Source organism: Sarcophilus harrisii, chromosome 2 (assembly GCF_902635505.1).
Source record: "Sarcophilus harrisii chromosome 2, mSarHar1.11, whole genome shotgun sequence".
NCBI lineage: Eukaryota > Metazoa > Chordata > Mammalia > Dasyuromorphia > Dasyuridae > Sarcophilus > Sarcophilus harrisii.
In genome coordinates, this window is record NC_045427.1 from 136,928,504 (window position 1) to 136,955,334 (window position 26,831).

The window sequence follows — 26,831 nt, forward strand, 5'->3', positions numbered from 1 at the left end:
GTTTATGAAGGGCTTTGAATGCTAGAAAGACATTTTGTATTTGATGTTGGAGGTGACAGTGATCACTAATTTTTTTTTTTTTTTTGACCAGGAAGATGACATGATTAGACTTATACTTTAAGGTATATCTTTCTGACTTCCCCATAGACATCTTAAATTCAACATATCCAAAACTGAACTCATTATTTCCTCCTCTTAAACCACCTTCCATTTCTGATTTCTCTGTTAATTATTGAAGGGTACCTCCATCCTCTGAGTCACCTAGGTTTGCAATCTAATGACTTTCTTGACTCTTTACTTTGTCTCACTTCCCATATCTAATTAGTTGTCAAGTTGTCATTTCTGCCTCCATTACATCTTCTCCATTCTTCCCCTTCTCACTTCTCGCATTGCCTAGTGTAGGCACTCACCCCTTATGCCTGCTCTACTGCAGGAACCTTTTACTTTGGACACCTGCTTCAAGTCTTTTCTAGCACCAGACCACCCTCTTCGTAAAGTACAGGTCTGACTATCTCACACACATCCTCCTTCCCCTTTCATTAAAAGTTGGTGGCTCCTTTTATCTTCAGGATCAAGGGCACGATCCTGTTTGGCATTCTGATTCCTTCAAAATCTGCTCCTCTGCCCCAAACTCCCTAGTCTTTCAATGTCTTACAGTCAGTCCCGTGGATGTGTGTTCAGTGGTATTGCCCTCCTTTCTGGTCTTTGAATAAGACATTCCATCTTTCAACTCTAGACTTTTTTGTTTCCCCTTTTCATCTCTTCCTACTATCTTCCTTCAAATTGTAGCTAAAGCCCCACTTTCTATAGGAAGCCTTTGTTAACCCCCATTAATTCTTGAGCCTTCTCTCTTTTAATTAACTCTTATTTGTCCTATATATAGATTGTTTCCACGTGTTTGTTTGTCTGTTGTCTCCCCATTAGACTGAAACAAGGAAGATTTATCTTCTTGAGTTCAAATCAGTTCTGGCCAAGTCACTTCACTATGTTGCCTGCATTTCTTATTAGTGAGCTAGAGAAGGAAATGCAAACCACTCTAGTAACTTTGCCAAGAAAACCCCAAATGGGATCACAAAGAGTCAAACACAATAGAAATGACTGAATAGGGACAACATGGGACATCTAGTTTGAGATATCCAATAGGCAGTTATAGGTGCTAGACTGGAGGAGTGAGATTAGGGCTAGATTTGAGATTCAATGCATGGGTGCTGATGAGATCACCAAGTGAAATGGGGAGAAGAGAATAGAACAGAGCCTTATTCATATCATTTTTACACTTTGTCATATAACATTGGGTACTGAGATGTTGTAGTCCAAATGTGGAGGTTCCACTATTAGCAGTGAGAATATATCACCAAGGAAACAATTGAAAATTAGTTTCATTTAATATCCTTTTATTTCTATACCTATAGATAGTCAGTACTTATTAAACAGATCAAAGAGAGTCTTGGGATCAAAACATGCTTTCTTCAACTTGATATTTTCCTACTGGATTTCTTTGTTTTGGTTTGGTTTTTGATACTTGCTTAAATGGCACTTTTGATAATCTTCATCAATCCCTGATATTTTGTAAATGAACTTATATTCTATATTGGTATTACTTTTGACTGCCTTTTTGTCTTTTTGACAAGAAAATCAAGTGACCCGAGTAGTTTCTGAATTCTTTTGGTCTTCTCATTCTGGGAATTGGACTATAATATCTTCTCTTTTATTTATATCCCATTTTTAGAATCAGTAGCATATTTAAATAGTATATGTTAAAAAGTGAACTAGACATAATTCTTGCCTTCTAATAATTTAGCATGCCACTTCTCAAAAGATAGTATATATTATATAAACCGAAAACTAAGACAAACAACCACAGCGATTATTAATTGGGAGCTGAATTTGTTCTTCCAAGAAAATAGGATTCAGATTACTCCTGATACTAGAAATCATTAGGCCATTTATCCTCAGGTTGGGAGCAAATGACAAATCTTCCCTGGACTTAACATTTACAGAAATGAAAAAGATCTTGAAGTTAGAGTTTGTTTCTGAATTCTGTCTTTAGATATGTCACATTCCCTTTTTGAATTATATTGTATCTAAAGTGCCTATCTCTTAAATACATAGCGGTTAAAACCACCCAAAAAGATGAAGAAATGGAAAATTAATTAAGAGACATACAAAGTGCTTTTCAGTGTAGACTCCAATAGTCTTGGACTTGTGATCAAAGAGGGAGCATTTTGATCTCAGGAGCTGAAGATTAATTCATTGGCTAAATAATATTATGCTTCTCAGTTTGTGTTATTTATAAAGTTCTGTGATTATTTCATGATTAATCATCTTTTTTGTAAGCTAAATATTTTGTTTCCTAGTATTTTAACAAATATATGGATTATATATCTTTGTTACTTTTATCAGTTTAATTCAGTTTTGGTTCTTGACCTCTAGTTTGGTAGTGACAGAAAAATCACCTTTATTTTAGCAAAAAATATTGTTGGAGCTACAGCAAAAGTAATTTGTTACTTTTTTACTCTATCACACAAAGGAGAAATTCCATAGATTGCACATTTTCTGGCTGCCAGGTAGATAGACACCCGTCAACACAATGCAAAAGCAGTATGATGAATTGAAATGGAATATAGATCTTTTTGTTTTTAAATGTAGGCGTAGATGTGCCCAAAGAGCTATCAAACTGTGTGTGTACGTTTGATCCAGTAGTGTCTCTTAAAAAAAAAAAAAATGGAAAAGGACTCACATGTGCAAAAATGTAGCAGCCCCTTTGGTAGTGGCAAGGAACTGAAAACTGAGTGAATGTCCATCAATTGGAGAATGACTGATTAAGTTATGGTATATAGATGTTATGGAATATTATTGTTTTATAAGAAACAATCAGCAGCATGATTTCAAAAAAGCCTAGAAAAACTTACATGAATTGATGTTAAGTGAAGTTAGTAGAATCCGGAGAACATTGTACATGGCAACAACAGGATTATGTGATCAGTTCTGAGAGATGTGGCTTTTTCCATCAATGAGATGATTCAGACCAGTTTCAATGGTTTTATGATAAAGAGAGCCATCTGCATCTTGAGAGAGGACTGTGAGGACTAAATATGAATCACAACATAGTATTTTCACTTTTTTTTGTCATTTGCTTGCATTTTGTTTTTTCTCATTCTTTTCCTTTTTAATCTGATTTTTCTTGTGCAACATAATAATTGTGGAAATATGTATAGAAGGATTGTACGTGTTTAACACATATTGTATTACTTGCTGTGTAGGGGAGGGGGTTGGGAAGAAGGGAGAGAGAAAAAAATGTGGAACACAGCATTTTGCAAGTTTATTGAAAACTGCATAGTTTTTTATTTTGAAAATAAAAAACTATTATTTAAAAGTGAATATAGACAGATAGATAGAGGTATAGAAAGCCTATATAGTTTGGTTGATTGTTGTCCCTCATCCTCAAAAAGGACCAAAATAACATTACATTAAAGTCAAGTTACAGTGTGTTGGACTGTAGCTGATCAGACTGATATGAGCAAAGAAGGTTCTACTACAGCTTGAGTAGAAATAGGCAATATGAAAGTTTGGGTGGGTTCCCTAAATTTATGCATATCACATTTCTTTTGAGCTACTTATAGAACATAGCCCTTTGTTTCATGAGGGTACTTCATGGTCCTGGATGATCCTGTGCCAGTGTCTCCTAAGTCATGAAATCAATTCCAAAGTAGAGTTGGAATGCTTGGAAATTTAGTTAAGGGAAAGGACTTCATTGTCTGGTATCCTCTCCTGCCAAATGATCTTCAGAATCTTTCTAAGACCAATTCAAATGGAAGTGATTCAATTTCCTGGCATGGCACTGGTATACTGTTCAGGTTTCACAGGCATACAGCAATGAGGCCAGACAAAGGCTCTGTAGACCTTCAGTTTAGTAGTTACTCTACTACCTCTTCTTTCCCATATAATATTTTTTGGATAAATTTGGAATAAGGGCTGTCTCATACATGTTATAGATCTCTCTTGTTTTAGTTTTGCCTTAAGATGAGTAATGTTGCTAACTTAGTGGAATATAGTCAGTACTGTATGGCATGAATCATTTGATGAATGGTTGCTCTTTTCTCTATGGCTTTGTACTTTTTTTAGGCTCTGACACTTTCACATTCAACATGATTATCTTAGAGTTTAAACCAATATTTGCAGCCTTGCTGTGTAGTGTTTTTCCACTCTCAACTCTTTTCCATTAGTTTTACTTTGTTTTAAAATGGGGTTGCATTTTGCTTCCCTCTAGCAAACCAAAGCTTATCATTATAGAATAATTGGTAGCCCTAACCTTACCATCATTTGATCTCCTGGATGCAGAGATAAAATTCCCATAAAGAGATGGGAGTAGATCTTCCCAAGTGCGGTGTTTAGATCTGTTTTTTGTCTATTGGAAATATATCTTTATACTCTGAGCTGGTAAAATATTTAAACTACCAAACCACTGTCCATCCTCCCAATTATTCAGGCTCTAAACTTTGTTATTTGTTATGGGCCAGAACTTGAAACAAGATGCTAAGTCAGTGAAATTGATAGAGACAATGATTACCTAATTTAGCATAGTGCTTAATAGTTCTCTAGTTCAGTACATGTACTTAGTACTTACTATAGTTCCACAAGATTCACACCTATAATGAGAGAGGATATAAGCTCGGACAAACTCAGCCAGAATCAGAACTAGGGAAGACCAGAGAAGTGGTGGCAGGCTGTCCCACTTCCTTCTCCACTGAAACCAAGATCCGAAAGGCCTCCAGAAAAGCTAGCTGAGCCCCAGGAATGGAGACAAGACTTGGAAAGAGACAATAAAGGATTTGGACTTTAATCCCTGGCTACTCGTGTGATGATTACTGAACTGAAACAAAGGCTGCTTCCAGAGACTTCAAGGAAATCTCAACAGAGAATATTACATTTTAGAGAAGAATATTACAGGTATTATTCTCTACTCTTCACCTTCACCTCATATATCCAATATGATGTCAACTCTTCTTGTTCTAACTTCATATTTTCTAGAAATCTCTCCATTCATGTGGCTCCCATCTCAGAGTTATCAGCTCATGTCTGGAGTCATTAAGTAGCCTTCTGGTTGATCTGCCTACTTCAACCCATTAGCCGTTCTGATGCTAAAGTTCAGATTTGACTCTATCCCCCTACTTCTCTGTAAAATCCAGGGATCCTGATATCCTCTAGTTGTCTCTGCTCATCAGATGATCTTAAAATTGAAACCATCTCTCAGATCAAATGTTGGAACTTAGAGATATGTAACAGAATACATGGACTTTGAAATAGGAAGAAATTCTACTGTTGCTGATACTTTGAGGAAGCTGATAGAAGGATGACCCAAAGATCCCAAGTACCACCTGAAGAGCAAATACTAGCCAGGTCCACTTTTGAGCATGAAGGAGTCCAGAAAACACAGTTTCAATGGGATAGATGATGAATTCATTCCTTGATTTTTGCAGAGCAGCTTGAAGTTCAGTAGGGGGGATTTCAGAAGCCAGACAGTAAGGGACTACAGTTCCTGCTTCCCCTAACTCCCAGATAAGTAGTGCTAGCCAAGCAAACTGTGGTCAGAGTATAGGATGTTTTCCATAATTTTTAAGTTTGTCAATTCACTGCCCTTATATTTTAATTTCCCTTACTTATTGAGTAAAGTTTCTTTTAAAAGAGCTTGATTTTTTAATCATAACTAAACCAAGGGAATAGGGAGATTTGCCCATACCTAAACCAAGACAGTCAGAAGGATCAAAGTGGCCTAAGAGAATCAACTTATGGTGTTCCTCTCATTTTGACTGAAGCATTGTTTTTCTCTTCTCTTCTCTCTTCCCCCCTCTCCCTCCCATATTCTCTCTCTCTCTTCCTCCTCCTCCTCCTCCTCTCAGATTGCCCAGAAACTTCTGCTTTAGAAATTTGCCTTCACAGTGATGCATTGTTGGTGGAGTTGTGAACGAATCCAACCATTCTGGAGAGCAATTTGGAACTATACTCAAAAAGTTATCAAATTGTGCATGCCCTTTGATCCAGCAGTGTTATTACTGGGCTTATATCCCAAAGAAATCTTAAAGAAGGGAAAGGGACCTGTATATGCAAAAATGTTTGTGACAATCCTTTTTGTCGTGGCCAGAAACCAGAAATTGAGGATGCCCGTCAATTGGAGAATGGTTGAGTAAATTGTGGTATATGAATGTTATGGAATATTATTGTTCTATAAGAAATGACCAGCAAGATGATTTCAGAAAGGCTTGGAAGAGACCTACATGAACTGATGCTAAGTGAAATGAACAGAACCAGGAGATCATTATACACGTCAACAACAATACTATATGAGGATATATTCTGGTGGAAGTAGATATCTTTGACAAAGAGAAGATCCAATTCAGTTCCAATTGATCGATGATAGACAGAATCAGCTACACCCAGAGAAAGAACACTGGGAAATGAATGTGGACTACTTGCATTTTTGTTTTTCTTACCAGGTTATTTTTACTTTTCTGAATCCAATTTTTCTTGTGCAAAAAGAGAACTGTATGGATCTGTAACATGTATGAGACTGCCTGCCATCTAGGGGAGGGAGTGGAGGGAGGGAAAGGAAAAGTTGGAACAGAAATGAGTGCAAGGGACAATATTAAGAAATTACCCATGCATATGTTTTGTCAATAAAAGCTATAATAAAAAAAATAATTAAAAGAAAAGAAATTCTCCTTCAAAATCACTTGTGATTTTTCACTAAATTCAGTGAAATTGAATGAAAATGAATTCAGTGGCTGGGACATTCTTGTTTCTTTCTTCTTCCTCCTCCTCCTCTGTCTCCCTCTCTCTCTATCTTTATCTTCTCTGCTTTGTCTATCCTCTTTCCTTCTCTCCTCTTCCTCTCTCTCAAATACTACACAAATAAACATACAGAGAAGATGTATATTTAATGGGAAATTGAATAAGGGAAAGAAATCTGTATTTTAAATGAAATGAAGTGGACTTTCTAAACATAAATGTTCACCTTGGAACCAAAATCAGAGATGGGACATTTCAAAAACTAATCTATGGTTTAAGGGTTACAAGATAGTTTGTATGCATTATTTTAAAATTATTGTTTATTGCAATCATCAAAAATATTCTTTCTCACCTTCCTACCCCCAACCATTCTTCCTGCCCCCCCCATTTGAGAAGAAAAGAAAAACAAAACCTCTTACAAACATGTATGAAACAAATTTCCATTGATTGTAACAAAAAAAAAAATTGATCTCATTTTGTATTGTTAAGTCTTTCATCTCTCAGGGCAAGGGGTAGTATGTTTTATTATTAATCCTCTGGATTCATAGTTGTTAATTACACTGATAAAAAAAGTTCCTAATTCTTTTAGAGTTGTTTGCCTTTACTTTATTATTATTCTCCTAGATCTGTTTACTTCATTCTGCACCGGTTCTTACAAGTCTTCTTAAGTTCTTTGAAACCATCACTTCATTATTTCTTACAGCATAATAGTATTCCACCATATTTATCTACTAAAACTTGTTCATCTGTTCTCAATTTACGGAATCCCCTGTTTTCCCCTCCTGGATCACTATGATTCAGTATGTAAACCAAGAATATGAACCAAGAAAGGAAAGCTGATTTTTTAAGAAGCAGAGAAGCTAGAGACCAAATTGATTAGAAAACAAGGGAGTTCGAGGAGGAAAAAAAAAAATCTACTTCTGTTTCATTGACTACCCTAAAACCTTGACTATATGAATCATATGTGGCAAGTCCTCAAAGAGATGGGAGTAACCAGATCATCTTACTTGTGTCCTGAGGAGCCTATATGTGGGCCAACAAGTAACAGTTAAAACCAAACATGAAACAGTTTATTGATTTAAGATTAGAAAATGAATCCAATAAGACTATGTGTTGTCATCTTATTTATTTAACTTATATGCAGAATATCTCCTGCAAAATGCCAGACTGAACCAATCAAAAGCTAGAATTAAAGTTGCTAGGAGAAATATCTCAGATTGTACCCCTCTATGGCAGAAAGTGAAGAATTAAGAAGCCTCTTGATGAGGATAAAAGAAGAAAGTGTTTAAGATTAAAAAAAAAAAAAAGAAAAAGCAGGCTTGAAGCTTAAAATTTTTAAAAACCAAGATCCCTATCACTTCCTGACTATTAGAGGGAGAAGAAATGGAAGTAGTGACAGATTTTATATTCTTGAGCTCAAAACTCAGTACAGAGAATGGCTGCAGCCATGAAATTAAGACACTTGCTGTTTAGAAGGAAAGCTTTGGCCTAACTAGACAGCAAAAACATCATCTGCTGAAAAAGGTCTATATAGTCAAGGCTATAGTTTTTCCAGTAGCAGTGAGTGTGACAATTGGACTGTAAGGAAAGCTGACTGCCACAGAATGCTTTTAGATTGTGGTGCTGGAGAACTCTTTTAAGAGTCCTTTGAATATCATGGAGATTAAATCAGTCAGTACCTAAAGAAATTAATTCATCATTGGAAGGTCATACAGAAGCTAAGGCCTCAGTACTTTGGCCACATCATAAGAAGGTAGAATTCATTGGAAAAGACCCTGATGTTGGGGAAAATTGAAGGCAAAAGAAAAAGAGCATGGCAGAAGATGAGCTAGATAAATGTCATGGAAACAATGAACATGAACTTGGACATACTTTGAGAAAAGAGAATAGAAGGGCTTGAAATGCTTAAAATTTTTATGACCCCAAGAAGAATAGGGTCATGAAGAGTCAGACACTACTGAACAACAGCAAAGACTTTGTTTTACTTGGGATTAATCCTTCCTTTAACCTGCCCTCCTTCCAATTCTTCCTCTTCACTTTGCCTCTTTTGAGTGAAATATATTTCTGTATCCAGTTTGTGTGTATTTAGGTCTGTTTGTGTTCTTCCTTCTTTTAATCACTTCAAACGAGACGAAAGTTGAGTGTCAGCCTTTCTCCCTCCTACTCTTCTTGCTTCCTATAGATAAAATATTCTCATATACTGATTAATTTTCCCTAACCTCCCCTCCCACCCCAGTTTGTCTTCCCTTCTCTTTTATTATTCTTTTTAAAATCATAAGGCCCTTCTATACCTTCTGTCTAATTAAACTCCATCATACTGATAATTGCTAGGATTTAGAGAGGAACCGTTTCCCTATATTGGAATGTAATGAGTTTATTCTTATTTTCAGTTCATTTCAGCAAACATCTATTGAGAACCTGATAGTGCCAAACATTGTGCTAAGTGTTTAATACAAATATTATCTCATTGAATCCTTATGACAATCCTTCGGGGTAGTTGTTTGCTTATTCCTTTATCAATGTTTATTCATAATTATTTTTTGGTTCATGATATTCAGATAGCCCAATAATTCTTTTTTTTTTTTTTTCTCCTCAATTTATTTTCCAGGTCAGTTGTTTTTGCTATGAGATACCTCAGGGTTTTTTGTGTGCGTATATGAGTACATTAAAAAAATTTTTTTTTTTTTTAAAGCTCTGCCATCATCTCTACCAAGAATTCTAGTTGAGTTTGTGTCATAGATCTATGTTGGGATTCTTTTTGTTTGTTTGCTTATTCTTCCAACCTACTTCCTGATTTCAGAGTTGATGTCAGGGCTAATCTGTGCTGCACTTCTGGAGGGAAGGTCTGTCTATCCTGGCCTGTATTCTTAGCCTATTAAGGGTTATTTCATTTGAAAACCTCAGGGACAGACTGGGGATATGACCAGGGCAATCTGCTGTCCCGTTGGTCCAAGCTCTGCAAGTTCCTGACCTAGGTTTCATTCTGAGCAACCAGTAGATGTTATTGAACCCCTACCAACCATCTGGAATGCATTGTTGGTTTTGAGTGGCAGAATTGTAGGTTACCCCTTTAGTCTGGGAGCCCTTCCCTGGTTACTGCTCTGCAGGCTAGGCTGGACGCTGTAGCTGAAGCCTCGCTTTGCTCCTGGTGTCTTAGCCACACAGCTACTGCTTGTTTCTGAACTCCTTTCTTGGTACAAAACTCAGTCTCCCTAGGAAAATGGAAACACTTCTCCCAAGTCTGTGTCCTCTTCTCAGACCATCCTGGATTTGTGAAAGAAAACTGGGGAGTGAGCCCAAAGAGACCATTTGGAACCTGTGTCTGTCATGGAGCTTGTTAGTGACCCAGAATGGGTCCGGGACCTCTTCTTCAATGGAGCACACCCTCTCCCTGAGCACTGTAATGCTCTGTGGTGTACTTCTGTTCCTACCCTAGCCTCAGTGTCACTCTGTCTCCCTCGGCTGAACTGGGCAGGAACAAGGACTCACTCTTGACTTTTTCTGGATTTTACCATCAGGATTTAGTCTAGTGCATTTTCTCAATCTGTTTAAAGGAATTTTATGGAGAGGAAGTCAGCTGTTACTTTTTTCTACTCCATAATTGTGACTCTCTCTTCTAATCAATCAACATTTATTTAAGTGCATACTGGATGTGTCATGAATCAAGACTCTTCAAAAGAGACTAAGGAGTGGTCTGATAGAACAGCAACTAGCAGAAATATTGTGAAAACCTAGAGAAAAGAATGTAATTAGCTTTGTCCATCAAGACATCTTTGATAATTTACACACACACACACACACACACCCTGAGATAGAAACTAAGACTCAGAGAGGCTAGATATGTCACAGTTACTACATGGAAACCCTTGGGTCTTTCACATAGGTCCCAGACACCAGATTTTCATCACTCATTTGAATGTTTTACATGGCTCTATAATACAAGGAAAGAAATCACAGCAGAAAACCTGATATCATTCCAGCTTCTAGAATAAAACTGGACATAACATAAACACAAAATACAGCTTGGGCATCCATTATGCTCTTAGAGTCTTCCTTGTTTCGATAGACATTTAAATAGGCACAAAAGTAGCCAGAGTTGATGTTAAATAGCCTACTCCAGTGATTTATTTGTTTGTACAAATTTTTCCCAAGATGAATAGGATCTAGGTGCCAGTATTTCCCTGCCTGTCTCCATGCCCTGCTAAGTTTGTTGTGTAATGGCCCATGATTATTACTATCCTTATCACTCTAGGATTTGGTCACTGGCAGAGTTGTATGTAGTTATGGAAGTCTTCCAAATTCATCAAGTGAATCAAAAATAATATTGTTTTTCCTGATTAAAAAAAGACTTTCCTTAATACCTACATTTGGTTCTAGTGATTAAGCTGTTAGAACTAACATTATAAGTAATATTAGGGTGCTTGGTACCATTCTTGCCAGGGTTGTCCCACTTAAAACAGCAAATTTTTTTTTTTAAGCTTTTAAAATTTGGTTATCTCTTTTTTTTTTTTTTTTTAATTTAATAGACTTTTATTTACAGGTTATATGCATGGATAACTTTACAGCGTTAACAATTGCCAAACCTCTTGTTCCAATTTTTCACCTCTTACCCCCCACCCCCTCCCCTAGATGGCAGGATGACCAGTAGATGTTAAATACATTAAAATATAAATTAGATACACAATAAGTATACATGACCAAAACATTATTTTGCTGTATAAAAACAATCAGACTCTGAAATATTGTACTATTAGCTTGTGAAGGAAATCAAAAATGCAGGTGGGCATAAATATAGGGATTGGGAATTCAATGTAATGGTTTTTAGTTATCTCCCAAAGTTCTTTCTCTGGGCATAGTTGGTTCAGTTCATTACTGCTCCATTGGAAATGATTTGGTTGATCTCGTTGCTGAGGATGGCCAGGTCCATCAGAACTGGTCATCATATAGTATTGTTGTTGAAGTATATAATGATCTCTTGGTCCTACAGCAAATATTTCTTAACAAGACCTACTTTACTTAAGTGGGCCATCATAAGTTTTGTATGGGTCTTAAATAAGAGATTAAAAGGGGGGAGAGGGGGATTTTTGTCCATCTTGCTACATTTTTGGCTAGCATTTTATTGAGTTGTACCAAAAGAACAGATATGTCATTCTGATAAAGTTCTAGAATTCTTTCATCCTTTGAAAAAGAAAAATGGCCAGTTTAAGTTCCCCAGGATAACTATTACTGATTTAATATTTTTTGGTGGCTTTGAAATAAAAACTTGAAGCTGGTTAGAAAAACAAACTGAAAACTTTCTCTTATGAGTTCAGTTAGTTTATCCTATATACTCTTCCTTGATGTAGCAAGAGAAATTGGTCTATAGTTAATGATAGCCTTAAAAAAGTAAAAATGCATGTATTCTGATTATATGATTGTTATGTACATGGTATTGACTTTTTGAGTATGACATTATTTTAAATTCCACTGATTTTTATTTTGTTGCATGTTGGTGTTTTCAGTAACACCCTAGTGTAATTTGTATGTGTTGATTCCTGCTTAAGTTAGTTGGATACCAAGCAAAATGTCAATTAACCAAATGCAAGTTTCTTTGGGAAGTCATTCATTTTTATTTTATTTTATTTTTTTATCATAGCTTTTTATTTACAAGTTATATGCATGGGTAGTTTTACAGCATTGACAATTGCTAAACCTTTTGTTCCAATTTTTCCCCTCCTTTCCCCCATCCCCTCCCCTAAGATGGCAGGATGACCAATACATGTTAAATGTATTAAAGTATAAATTAAATACAAAATAAGTATATGTGTCCAAACCGTTATTTTGCTGTACAAAAAGGATTGGACGCTGAAATATTGTACAATTAGCCTGTGAAGGAAATAAAAAAAATGCAGGTGGGCAAAAATATAGGGATTGGGAATTCAATGTAATGGTTCTTAATCATCTCCCAGAGTTCTTTCTCTGGGTGTAACTGTTTCAGTTCATTACTGCTTCGTTAGAACTAATTTGGTTCATCTCATTGCTAAAGATGGCCAGGTCCATCAGAATTGATCTCAATGAATTCTTTCAGTGCCTTTTTTACCTTCTGGTTCTACTACTTTTGGGCAGTTCTCTTTGATGATTTCCTGTAAAATAGTATCTAAACTCTTTTTTTCATCATAATTTTCCAGTAGTCTAATGATCCTCAGGTTATCTCTCCTAGATCTATTTTCCAGGTCTGTTGTTTTTCCAAGTACCCTTTAGCAAGATAGTCTGACATTTTTGTAATTTGACATTTTTTGTAATCTCTCATTTTTTTTGGTTTTGCTTGACTGATTCTTGATGTCTCCATGAATCAGTCATTTCTGTTTGTTCAGTTCTGATTTTTAGTGAGTTATTTTCTTCATTAGCTTTTTTAACTTCTTTTTCTATAAGTCCAATTGAGTTTTTAAATGAGTTGTTTTGCTCTATGTAATTTTTTTTCCATTTCGCTAATTGTTTTTAGTGAGTTATTTTCTTTTTCCAATTCATAAATCCTACTTTCTTGGGAATTCTTAACCTTTTCTAATTCATAAATTCTGTTTCCCTGCACTTCTTGGGAGTTTTTTACCTTTTCCAATTCACATTTCAGGAAGTTATTGCTCTCTTGCATAGCTTCTCTTTCCTTTCCCCATTTTTCTTCTAGTTCTCTTTTAAGGTTTTTAATGGTCTCTTCTAGAGAGCCTTTTGTATTGGGGACCAACAATTGTCTGGAGACTGTCTGCTATTAGTCTGCTAGGGGTTGAAAAGCTGTTCTCTTACTGTAGAGAAGCTATAGATCATCCTTTTGATTTTTTTTTTTTTTTTTTTTTTTTTTTTTTTTTACTCATTTTGTTAAAGCCTGTAGGGTCTGCCTTCGGGGCCAGGAGGTTACCAGCTTCCTTTGCAGAGAAGTGAAAGGTGTATGGACGGGTAGCTCTCCTGCCAGTGGGCTACAAAGAGCAGTGAGGTACTGGAGTGCTCTGGGAAAGAGTTCCCCACCTGGAAGTAATTCAGACCTGCAGGACTGAGCTGGGAAAATGCCCTGTAAAGAATCCTGCTGGGCAGATTAACAACTGCTCTGGGGCTACACTCTGAGCAGTGAAAGTTTTATCACCCCAAACCAAATCCCACCTGGGACTGTGGGTATTAGGGGTTGAGCAGTAAATAATCCTGCAGGGACCCGGAAGTGTCTCTGCCCCGGGGGAAGCACAATCAGCTGTGAAAGTTCTGTTGCCCCAGGCTGAGCCCCCACTGTGCAGATTAGAGGCTGCCCTGGGCTGTGCACCCCTGCCGTGCAGATTTGTAACTGCTCTCCCTTTCCCCCCTGCAAAAGCCCCAAACTGCTGGATGTGGCTGCAGGGCTATGCTATGGTCTGCCTGAGTCACTTCCGGGTTTGGGTGGTTACAGCCAGATCTTGTTAGGTTCTGGCCTTTTTTAGAGTACTCTCTGTTTAGGTTTTAATTTCTCTGCCAGTTTACTGCTTTGTAATCAAGGCAGAGCAGTTGGCCTATAGCAGAGTCGTCTCTATAACTTTTCCAGCCACAGAGATCACCCCCTCCCCTGGTCTGCTCAGGATGCTAGTCTCTCCCTGCCTGGGCTAGTCTGTTCTTGGCCCCTCAGGACAAACCTTTCCTGGTGATCTTATCTTCGGCTGGTCTGTTGTGGTGCTTCTAATCTTCATGGGTTTTACCAGTCAAGTGCTATTTTTGAGACTGAATTTAATGTTGGTCTTGGGCATGAGAGGAGCTTAGAAAGTCGAGTGTGCCTTCTCCGCCATCTTGGCTCCCAAGTCATTCATTTTTAATTAATAAAATAAAATAAAATAATTTTATTTCATTAAATATTTCCAAATACTTGTTTAAAAAAATTTATCTTTTTTTTTTTTAACATTTTGAATTCCAAATTCTCTCCTCTCCTCTTACCCCTCCCCTTGAGAAGACAGTCAATTTTATGTTATTCATGTGATATCATAACAAGACATTTTCATATTATCCATGTTGTAAAAGAAAAAAGTCCAAAAAAATAGAGAAAGTTAAAAAAAAAAGCTTAAGTTCAGAGTTCATCTCTCTGTAAGTAGATATTATTTTTATCATGGTCTATTTGGAAATTATTTGATTAGAGAAGTTTTTCACAGTTGATCATTCTTTAAATATTGCTATTATTATGTACAATGTTTTCCTGGTTCAATTTCATATAAGTCTCCCCAGGTTTTTTTTGACAGCATCCTGCTCATCATTTCCTACAGCATAATAGTATTCTTTCACAATCATATACCACAGTTTATCCAGCCATTTCACAGTTGATGGGCATCCTCCCAATTTCCAGTTCATTAACACCACCACAAAAAAAAAAAAAAGACTGCTATGAATATTTTTGTACATATATGCTCTTTTCCCTTTTCTTTGATCTCTTTGGGATATAGACTCAGTAGTGGTGTTGCTGAGTAAATAGGTCATAGTTTCACAGTGCTTTGAACAAAGTTCCAAATTATTCTCTAGAATGGTTGAAGCAGTTCACAACTCCACCAGCAGTTTAAGAACACAATTTTTCCACATTGCCTCTAGCATTTATCATTTTTCTTTTCTGTCATGTTAACCAATCTAATAGGTATAAGTTGTGTTCATTTACATTTCTCATATCAGTAGTGATTTAGAGTTTGGGTTTGGTTGAGAGAAAGTCCTAAAAATCTGCAAGTTCATTGAATGTCCATTTTTTTCTCATTCAAAATTATTAATAATTTTGCTGAATATGATATTTTTGGCCACAGACCTAGTTCTTTTGCTTTTCTATAAATATGATTCCAAGGTCTGTGATCTTTTATTGTAGGTACAGCTAAGTCTTATACAATTCTAATTGTAGCTCCCAGATATTTATTTAAATTTTTTTTTCTTGTTTCTTGCAAAATTTTCTCTTTGATCTGGGGGTTTCATTTGATTTTTTAAATCTTTTTTGAATTCTTCTGTAAATTCTCTTTGGGCAGGGAACCATTTCATGTTACTCAGAAGTTTTTTGTTTGTTTGTTTTTTACTAAAGTGTCCTCCTCAGAAAATGAACCTTGGTCTTCCCTGTTCCCATAATGTGTTTCAATGGTGAGGTTCTTTCTATTTTGCCAATTCACTATTTTTAAAAAAGAGGTATTTGATTTCTTCTTCTAAAAGCTGCCTTTTTATATCTTTGGTCATTTATCAACTGGGGAAAGCTTTTGTTTTTATATATTTGGCTTTAGTTCCCTAAACATTTGAGAAATGAAGCCTTTACTCAAAAAAAATGCTGTAAAATTTTTTCCTATTTCCTTTTTTCCTTTTAATTTTACTTACATTAGTTTTCTTGTATAAAAGCTTTTTAATTTCATGTAATCAAAATTGTTCATTTTACTTCCTGTAATTTTCTCTTATCTCTTGTTTGCCAAACTTTCCCCTTACCCCTAGATCTAACATATGGCATTTTTCCATGCTCCCCAATTTATTCATGATATCATCCTTTATTTCTAAATCATTTAATCATTTTTATTTTGGTATATGGTGTGAGATATTGGTTTATGTCTAGTTTCTACCAAACTGTTTTCCAGTTTTCTTAGTAATTTTTATCAACTGGTGGAATTCTTACCTCCAAAACTTGGACCTTTGGGTTTATCAAATACTACATTACTTACCCTTACTATTATGTACCTAATCTATTCCACTGATCCACCACCCTCTTTCATACCCTTTACCAGATTTGTTTTGATGATTACATTTTATAATATAGTTTAAAGTCTAGTACCACTAAGCTATTTTCCCATTTTTTCCTTAAATCCCTTAATATTTTTGACCTTTTGTTTTTTCCAGATGGATTTTGTGATTTTTTTTTTTCTAGCTCTATAAAATAATTCTTTGGAAATATAATTGACATGACAGTGAATAATTAAATTAATTTAGGTAGAATTGTCATTTTTATGTTGGCTCAGCCAACCATATTTGCATCATAAAAGGAGTTTGGTAGGACTTCTTTACCCCATTTTTTCCTCAAATAGTTTATATAATATTTGGATTAATTGTTCCTTAAATGTTTGGTAGAATTTATTTATGAATTCAGTTGATCCTGGGGATTTTTTTCTTGAAGAGCTTGGTTATGGTTTGTTTAATTTCATTTTCTAATATAGGGTTATTTGAGTATTCTATTTCTTCTATTGATCTAGGGCTAGGTAATCTGTACTTTTGTAAATATTTATCCATTTCACTTAGATTGTCAATTTTACTGGCATGTAATTGGGCAAAAGAAGTCCTAACAGTTGCTTTAATTACATTTTCATTGGTGGTGCACTCACCTTTTATTTTTGATACTAGTAATTGGGTTTTCTTCTTTTTAAAAATCCTAATTACCAATGATTTATCTGTTAGTTTTTTCCATAAAATCATTTTCTAATTTTATTTGTTTCACAAAGTGTTTGTTTTTTAAATTTTTAAGCTTTACTAATCTCTTTTTGGATTTAGGATTTCTATATTGATGTTTTAATTAGGAATTTAAAAATTGTTCTTTTACTAGTTTGTTTTAATTGCATGGTCATTTCTTAGACCAGCTCATTCTCTCTTTTATTGTTATATATGTTTAGAGATATAAGTTTTCCTTTAAGTACTGCTTTGGCTACATCCCACAGATTTTGGAATATTGTCTTCACTTATTCTCTTCCATGAAATTATTGTTTCTGTGATTTGTTCTTTGATCCACTCATTTTTTTAGGATTAGTTTTTTTTTAACTTTTCAATTAACTTTTAATATATGCTTCTATGACTCTATTGAATATTTATTTTATTGACTTCTTATTCAATTGAATTTTTTGCAATATAGTCTGAAAGAGTTCTGCATTTTGTTGTAATGTTTTTATCCTTTATATGGTCAATTTTTGTAAAGGTGCTATGTAAAGCTGAGAAAAGATATGTCCTTTTCTATTTCTATTCAGTTTTCTCCAGAGGTCTATCATATTTAACTTTTCTAAAATTCTTTTCATTTTCTTAACTTCTTAATTATTTAATGATAAAATTTTTAGCTTTGAGAGGAAAAAGTTGAGGTCCCTAATTAGTATATTTTTACTATTCTATTTTTTCCATTCAAAATTCATTCAACTTTTCCTTCAAGAATTTGGATGCTATGCCATTGGTCTATTTGTGTTTGGTATTAATATTATTACATTATCTGTGGTGACTTAGCAAGATATAGTTTCCCTCTTTTTATGAGATCTATTTTTACTTTTGCTTTGTCTTGAGATCATAATTGCTATCTTTGGGGTTTTTTGTTTTTGTTTTTTTACATCAGCTAAAACATAATGGATTCTGCCCTAACCCACCCCTTATTTTAATTCAGTGTGTAAGTAAACAACATATTGTTGCATTCTGGTTTCTAATCTATTCTGTTATCTGATTTTTTTATGAGTGATTTCATTCCATTCACATTCACAGTTGTGATTATTAGTTGTATATTTCCTTCCATCTTATTTTCTTCTGTTTCTTCTTCTCTTTTTATCCTGCCCTCCTCAGCTGGTTCAATATTAGGAAAACTATCAGCATAATTGACCATATTAATAACCAAACTAACAAAAACCATATGATCATCTCAATAGATGCAGAAAAAGCATTTGATAAAATCCAACATCCATTCCTATTAAAAACACTTGAGAGTATAGGAATAAATGGACTTTTCCTTAAAATAATCAGCAGCATCTATTTAAAACCAGCAGTAAGCATCATATGTAATGGGGACAAACTGCAACCATTCCCAATAAGATCAGGAGTGAAACAAGGTTGCCCAATATCACCGTTACTATTTAATATTGTATTAGAAACGCTAGCTTTGGCAATAAGAGCTGAGAAAGATATTAAAGGAATAAGAATAGGCAATGAGGAAACCAAATTATCACTCTTTGCTGACGATATGATGCTATACTTAGAGAACCCCAGAGATTCTACTAAAAAGTTATTAGAAATAATCCACAATTTTAGCAAAGTTGCTGGTTATAAAATAAACCCACATAAGTCATCAGCATTCTGATATATCACTAACAAAATCCAACAGTCAGAGTTACAAAGAGAAATCCCATTTAAAGTAACTACTGATAGTATAAAATATTTTAGGAATCTATCTGCCAAGGGAAAATCAGAAACTTTATGAGAAAAACTACAAAACACTTTCCACACAAATTAAGTCTGATCTAACTAACTGGAAAAATATTGAATGCTCTTGGATTGGGCGAGCAAATATAATAAAGATGACAATACTACCTAAACTAATCTATTTATTTAGCGCTATACCAATCAGACTTCCCAAAAACTATTTTGATGACCTAGAAAAAATAACAACAAAGTTCATATGGAAAAACAAAAGATCAAAAATTTCAAGGGAATTAATGAAAAAAAAATCAAATGAAGGTGGCCTAGCTGTACCAGATCTAAAATTATATTATAAGGCAGCAGTTACTAAAACTATCTGGTATTGGCTAAGAAATAGACTAGTTGATCAATGGAATAGGTTAGGTTCAAAGGACAAAATAGCCAACAACCTTAATTATCTAGTGTTTGACAAACCCAAAGACCCCAGTTTTTGGGATAAGAATGCATTATTTGACAAAAATTGCTGGGAAAATTGGAAATTAGTATGGCAGAAACTAGGCATTGACCCACACTTAACACCGTACACCAAGATAAGGTCAAAATGGGTTCATGATCTAGGCATAAAGAATGAGATCATATCCTGCCCTCTTCAAAAGTTTGTTTTGTTTCTAGCCCCTGTCTTCTGTTATCTACCCTGTCTTTTATTACCCTTCTCCTCTCTCCTTTTCTTTTTCCTTTCCTTTCCTATTTTCCTGTTGAATAAGATAAATTTCTAATTCGAAATGAATATGTATACTTATATTTTCCCTGTTTGAACACATTTTTACTGAGATTGAAGTTCAAACATTGCTTCACCCCCACTTTTCCCCCTTCACTGTAATAACTTTTCCTTGTACACTTCTTCCTTTCCCTTCTGCCAGGACATCCCTATTTCTTGGACTACCCATTTTTAAAAACATCATTCTAATGTAGTTGACTCACTTCCATGCCCTCTTTCTCTGTTGTCTTTCAAATTGCCATAATAATGATTAAGTTTTTAGAAGTTATATGTATCATTTTCTCATAAAGAAAATTAAACAGTTTAACTTTATTAAGTCCCTTTATGCTTTGTTTTTCATGTTTAGCTTTTTATGCTTTTCTTGAGTCTTATATTTGAAAATCAGGTTTTCTATTGAACTCTGGTCTTTTCTTCAGGAATGCTTGAAAGTCCTCTTTATTAATTAATTATTCTCATTAATTAAATGTTAGTTTTTTTCCCTTGAAGGATTATATTCAGTTTTGCTGGGTAGGTTATTCTTGGTTATAATTACAGCTCTTTTACCTTCTGGAATAATCATATTCTAAACCCTTCACTCCTTTAACATAATAGCTACTATGTCTTGTGTTATCTTGACTGGCTTCATGATATTTGAATGGTTTCTTTCTGGCTGTTTGAAGTATTTTCTCTTTAACCTGAGAGCCTTGAAATTTGGTTGTCATATTCCCGGGAGTGTTCATTTTGGGGTCTATTTCAGGTGGTGATCTGTGGATTCTTTAAATTTCTATTTTCCCTCTAGTTCTAATATATTGGGGCAGTTTTCCTTTATAATTTCTTGAAATAAGAGGATTAATTGTACTTTTTCTTTCATAGCTTTTAAGTTACTTGATAATTCTTAAATTCTCCTTGATCTTTTTTTTTTCCCCTAATGAAATAGTTTGCATTTTTTTAGATTTTTTTCCCTCCAGACCTGGCTTTCTGAAAAAATCAAACTACTTTTTACTGTGAAAATAAATGGGGGGAGAGGAGAGAGATGAATTGAGCAATTTTCTAAATTATTGATTATCTAACTTTTTGCTGTCAAAACCCCTTTATACTTTTTAAAAGATGTCAAGGTTGCATTTTGTTTATATGGATCTTATGTATTGGTTTTTGCTGTATTAGAAATTTAAGCATCTTTGTATTATTATGAAAATAGTTTTGTCCTTGCTGACCCCCTAAAAGAGTCCTAAAGAACCCCAAGATTTCTTGAACCAGCTTTGAAAATCACTGATCTAAGGGAAAAGCTTAGCATTATTTATTATTTTGTTATCTTTTTTTAAGTCCTTTATAAATAAAACACTATTCCTAGACTTCCATTTTATTGTTGATTTCATGTATTACAAATTCTTTCTCCCTTCTTTGGCATTTTTATTACATTATCACCAAATGGTCAATATCCCTATATAATTTAATTGTGTTTTTTTTTTTTTTTTAATCCTCCTAAACCTTGTGAGTATATTACCTGGAGTGGTTATGGGTTCTTGAGTCCCAAATAAGTGATCTCTAAGTCAATCAATTTTTTTGAAGCACAAGCTATTTTTAGTTGGACATTGTTTATGTCCCCATTTTAATGTTCACTGAAAAGAGAATTTTTTTCCTGCACTGCAAAAGTCTCACAGAAAGAAATGCCAAGAAAAAAGAGGCTTATCTTGATTTTTCTCACAGCCAAAGTGTAGGTGACTAGGCAGTCTTTTGATTAAATTGGGAGAAATTGCATTATTTGGAAATGTTATCAAAAAATGTTTCTTGATTTTCTTTAATTTTTAAAACCATTTTTTAAAAATCCATTTTCCCTCGTTTTCTAGGAAAGTGACAGTTCAAGTACTACAAATGAGGAAAAAGCCACTCCCACTGTGACCAGTAACCTCACTGTACAGGAATATTTTGCCAAACGAATGTCGGAGCTAAAGAACAAATCAGTAGCCATACAGACAGCTTCTGCTGAAACCCAGTCTTTTGAAGAGAAAAGGACTAAACAGAAAAAAGAAAAAAAGAAAAGGAAAGAAGCTGAGGACTGGAACAAACTGAAGGCCAAGCATCCCAAAAAGGAGAATCTGGAGGAAGAGGAGGGATGGCATGCTTACCATAGGTCAAAGAAAAAGACCCTTGCCGAGAACCAGGTTGGAGATCCTGTTTACGATCAGAGTCTCGAGGCTTCCCCTAAGGAGGGACCACTTTGTGATGAGCAAGAACCCACTATAGGAACTACTGCCACAGAACCAAAAAAGAAAAAAAAGAAAAAGCAAGAGAAAATGGTCATAGAATCTGACCAAGAGCAAACATCAGAAAAGGGAGCGGGGAGCAAGAAGAAGAAGAAGAAAAAGAAAGGTCTTGAATAAAGAACTTTTCCTTACTTGGATTTTCATGTCATTTGAATGTCATAATACTTTTGGTGCAGCCTTATGAAAAAGAAGAGAAAAGAAAGAAGCTTTGGCCTGAAGTCAGTGAAGAGTTTACCAAGATGATTTGTTCACATCTTTTAACATGCCCATGATTGCTGGGTCTCGCCCTCTCATCACATTTTTCCCAACTTAAAAAAAAAATTCCCAGAAGAACTTGAAAAACAATCCAGATCATGTCTGTGAAACAAGATTATTTTTAAGACCCTGGATCCTACATTGTTTATATATCTGGGAGGTGGGGAGGAGAGTAGAGGAGAAAGAAACATATGTGAGGTATAGATGCCTTTGCATATACACACACAGATATTTGAATTTTCCACTATTTCCTTTGGCAATAATAAATTATGCTTCCTTTTGAAAGATTTGCCCTAATTAAAGGATTATGAGTCGATGCTGAAGAATATAACCAAATAGTTCCCTATTGTTCTCTAGCCAACCAATATATTTGTGCCAACTAGGAATTATGTGATTTTTTTTTTAAATTTGTTTTTGCCTCAGATTAGCATTCTCTATGGGTATTTCTGTTGCTTCTCTTCCACTGAGCAGTGGCTAAGAAGCATTCCAAAGATTCTAGATGGATTTGAATTATTAATATGGTAGTTGTGTTCTGATAAGTGTTGTTTGTGTCTACATTGAATTTTGTCTTTTCTTCAAATAGTCTTTGAGCTATTTGCATATTTGGTTGTACCTGATGCCAAATAAGCCATAACTTTGGAATAATATTACTAGACAATCCCTGCCCTAATTATAAGGATCAGATTTGCAAAATCTACCAAAATAAAATAAAAACTGAAAACTAAACATTTTCAAATTATTAACTTCATATTGAAATTGAACTTATTCTTTGTTTTACATCTCAGGTCACTGCTATGTAGAAGTTATCAAATTAAACATTAAAATTTTTTCTCCATTTGAGTCTTACTCAATCCTAATGGTATTGCTACATTATATTTTATAGGCTGTCACACCCTGTGTGTATGTTTTGCTTTATGTTGGTTAATCTTTCCGCACTATTGGTTTACACGGATGACCAAGAAATCACCTTTATACACTTCTAGTATGCAAAACAATATTAAATGTATGTATAATATTAAGAAATCTAGTCCGAGTGCTGAGGTCCTCTCCTATATTTTATTTATTCTTAACTTTTGTATCTCCCTCCTCCTTTTTTCCTTCCTATCTCTTTTCCCTCCCCTTCCCCCTTTATTCCTCTTCTATCGTTTTCATTTGCCATGGCCCAACTTGTAGTATCCATGGCAGTGAGATTGAAGGTGTGTGACACAAGGTGGTGCAGGCAGATTATTGCTCTCTCCATTTGATTTATAGATTTCTGCTGGCTAATAGGAGCTATTAACTCACAACTTGGTAACCTTTTGGCCTTTTATTTTAACTCATGGGGTACATTACAGGAAACATTGCTCCAGGAATTTTAATATTGAGGAAATACATATTTAGTATTGAGGAAAATCTTTCAAAATACATAAAACATAGGATCATAGAATTAGAGTTAGAAGGCCCTCAAGCCATCTTATCCAACTCACGCTCACTCTGTGTGTGTGTGCTTGTGTGACTGTGTGTCTTTGTGTCTGTCTGTCTGTCTGTCTGCTTCTTAATGGTTGTAGAAACTGAGGATCAGGAAAATTAAGTGATTTACCCAAAGTTATACAAGAGAAAGGATTTGAACCCAGATCCTCTGACTCCAGAATTTAACACAAAGACTGTTCAATTATTTCAGTAATGTTCACTCTTTGTGACCTTACTCGGGGTTTTCTTGGCAAAGATTCTGGTGTGATTTGCCATTTCCTGATTTGCTGTTTCCTTCTCCATCTCATTTTACAGATGAGGAAACCAAGGCAAACAGGATTAAGTGACTTGTCCAGGATCACACAGCTAGGAAGTGTCTGAGGCTGGATTTGAACTCACTAAGATGAGTCTTCTTGATTCCAGGCATAGCACTCTATGCACTATGGCGCCACCTAGATGTTTTGCTATGCAAAGATACATGCATGTAATTCTTAGGATCTTGGAGACCGAAAAAAACTTTCTCCTAAATTAAGTGTCTGATATCAAAAAAATAAATAAATAAATAAATAAAATAAAAAGTATTTGTTAAATCACTTTTCATTAGAGACAACATTTGCCCAATTTATCTCTACTTGTCCTATCTTGTATATAAAATTAGTGTCTGACGAGGGAGTATGGTTATTTAAAAATAGAAGAGAGCTTTTTCATTTTTATTCATTTTAATGAATTGAAATAGAGCAACAAGAAAATCAACAGGAAGGAAATTCTAGTCTATATCCTAAAGGCAGATTAAATGCATTTGGTCATGGGAAAAAGTTTTTTGGTCATTGGGAAAAGTTCTTAAAATGAAAATTTATTATTTCAGAAGGTGAGAGAAACCTATTTTCAGTAGTTGGAATAATTTTAGAGACTGTACATGTAATCAGAAGACCTGGATAGTTTGGGAAAAGATTTTACAAAATGTCTTTTTTTTTTTTTTTTTTTAAGAGAGAGATGAAGAAACAAAAGTGATTCCTGTACATGGTTTCTGTTTATTGAATAGGAGTATAGGATCTTGGAAGAGGTCTGTCCCCTTCCTGAGATAACAGCCTTTCTAAAGAGCTAGTTTGCTCAAAGAAGACAATTACCCTATTTTTCTTTCATAAGGTATCTTAGTGTATTTCTGCCATCCCAGACTGTTCATTAACATTTAAAGATCCCTCACTGATCAAATCCTGTATTAATTTTCTCCCCTTATGAATTCATGATTGATCAGAAAGAATGGAAAGAAGGATAATAAACTATGAAAGGTGGATTCTATTTATCAACTATTTTTAAAAGTTTTAGAAGTAACTTTGCCTCCGGTTACTGGCATAATTCTGGTGAAAATTAAGAAAAAATTTCCCCACCAGATTTTACATTCTGTGCATATACTTGCAGCAAAGTAGACAATGAAAGTATTTTAGTTATAAAGTAAGCTTATGCCAAGTTGAACATGTCATGTTTTCATTTTCTCTAAAAAGTACTTGGTTTTCATCCCTAAAAGCCTACCTCCCCATTTACTTTTTTCAAGATTTACAGGATACATAGAACAATTAAGAAGGTGTCTAAAACTTTGTTAATATTAAACAGTTTATACTTTGCTTTCAAGAAGATATGTTTTCATCTACATTTAAGTGAAAATTGATGAATTCTGAAATTTTCAATCCTTGTTTCTGCTTTATCACCAACTTATGTGGAATTGGTTAAGTCCCATACCTCAAAGAGATCCTTTGTTTCTGAGCTGATGAGGTGATGAGGTTCAATACATAACCCACATGAATGAGAGTTGGGGGTAGTGGTGGAAAGGATCTTTCTAATTCCTTGAAAGTGTTAATAAGCCTTTTAGAACCAGGCCAATGTGAGTACTTCCTTTTGCATCAACCATAGACCACACTATTGCTTGCCTACTTCACCTGTTCTTAGATTCAAGTAACAAGTTGAAACCTGTGTTTAAAAAAAAAAAAAAAAAAAACGGCATCTGAGAAATGGTTCAGTACAGTCTCCCTGGATGATCTCAGCTTCTGGATCACTAAGCATCTGTTTGTTGTATTTCTATTTGAGTAAGAACTTCCCCACCACCACCCTCCTGTTTGTCTTATGGACTTCTGCAGCCACTGCATTTTGGAGCCTGTTGTGCTGGCCCATCAGTCCTTGGGAGGTCAGATTTAGCACTCTGATTTCATATATTTATAATGCAAGATTAATGACTAGTTAATTAGAATCATGTCCTAATAAGATAATAAAATATATTGGCAATAAAAGTATTCTAGAAAATAATAGGTTAAAATGGCATGTTTCTGAAAAGAGCAATTACTTAGGATATTCTAAAAATTCAGGTCTATGTTTTTATTTACTATTTTCCCCAGTTACATGTAAAAACAGTTTTTTAAGATTTGTTTTTAAAACTTTTGAGTTCCAAATTCTCTCCCTCCCATCCCCCCACCCATTGGGAAGGCAAGTAATTTGATACAGGTTATACATGTGTAGTCATGCAAAACATTTTCATAATAGTCACGTTGTAAAAAAAAAATTCCTCAAAAAATAAAGTTTTTTTAAAAAGGAAGATTCAATTTGTATTCAGAGACTTATCAGTTTTTTTTTCTCTAGAAATGAATAGCATTTTTCTCCATAAATCCTCAGAGTTGTCTTGGATCATTGTATTGCTGAGAATAAGTAAGTCATTCACAGCCGATCATCCTACAGTATTGCTGTTACTTTGTATATATTACATTTCAGTTTGCATCAGCTCATGTAAGTCTTTTCAGGTTTTTCTGAAAGCATCCTGTTCATAATTTCTTCTAGGACAATAATAGTTCATTATCATATACCAGAATTTATTCAGTCATTCCTCAAATGATGGGTATCTCTTCAATTTCCAAATTTTTTTTGCCCCAGAAAAGAGCTACTATAAATATTTTTGTATATATGTCATTTTCTTAAAATTATCTCTTGGGATATAGACCTAGTAGAGGTATTGCTAGGTTAACGGGGATATCACAAAGATTCAGAAAGGGAATTTTGGTTGGAATATAAAATGAGGTGGGAAGATTACATTTTGAAGCATATTTGTGCCACCAATATAAGGACAGGAAAAACATAATTTTTAATGTGGGCATGTACAATGAAATCTCTCCTCCCACAGAAACCTCTCCATCCTGTCAGTCCATGTTGGGGTGTGATCCTACCTGCAATTCTTGTGTGCAAATTAAATCATCATA

General features: G+C 34.7%; 1 protein-coding gene across 2 annotated transcripts in view; it reads left to right on the plus strand.

Annotated features, from left to right (window-relative positions):
- PINX1 (PIN2 (TERF1) interacting telomerase inhibitor 1) overlaps window positions 1-22,994 on the plus strand; it is a 98,070-nt gene extending 75,076 nt beyond the window's left edge. For both annotated transcript variants that reach the window (XM_031950905.1, XM_031950906.1), the window contains exon 7: window positions 21,472-22,994. In XM_031950905.1, coding sequence (XP_031806765.1) covers window positions 21,472-22,005 — 534 coding nt within the window. In that variant the 3' untranslated portion in view covers window positions 22,006-22,994. The remainder of the gene's footprint in view (window positions 1-21,471) is intronic.
- Window positions 22,995-26,831: the final 3,837 nt, after the last annotated feature.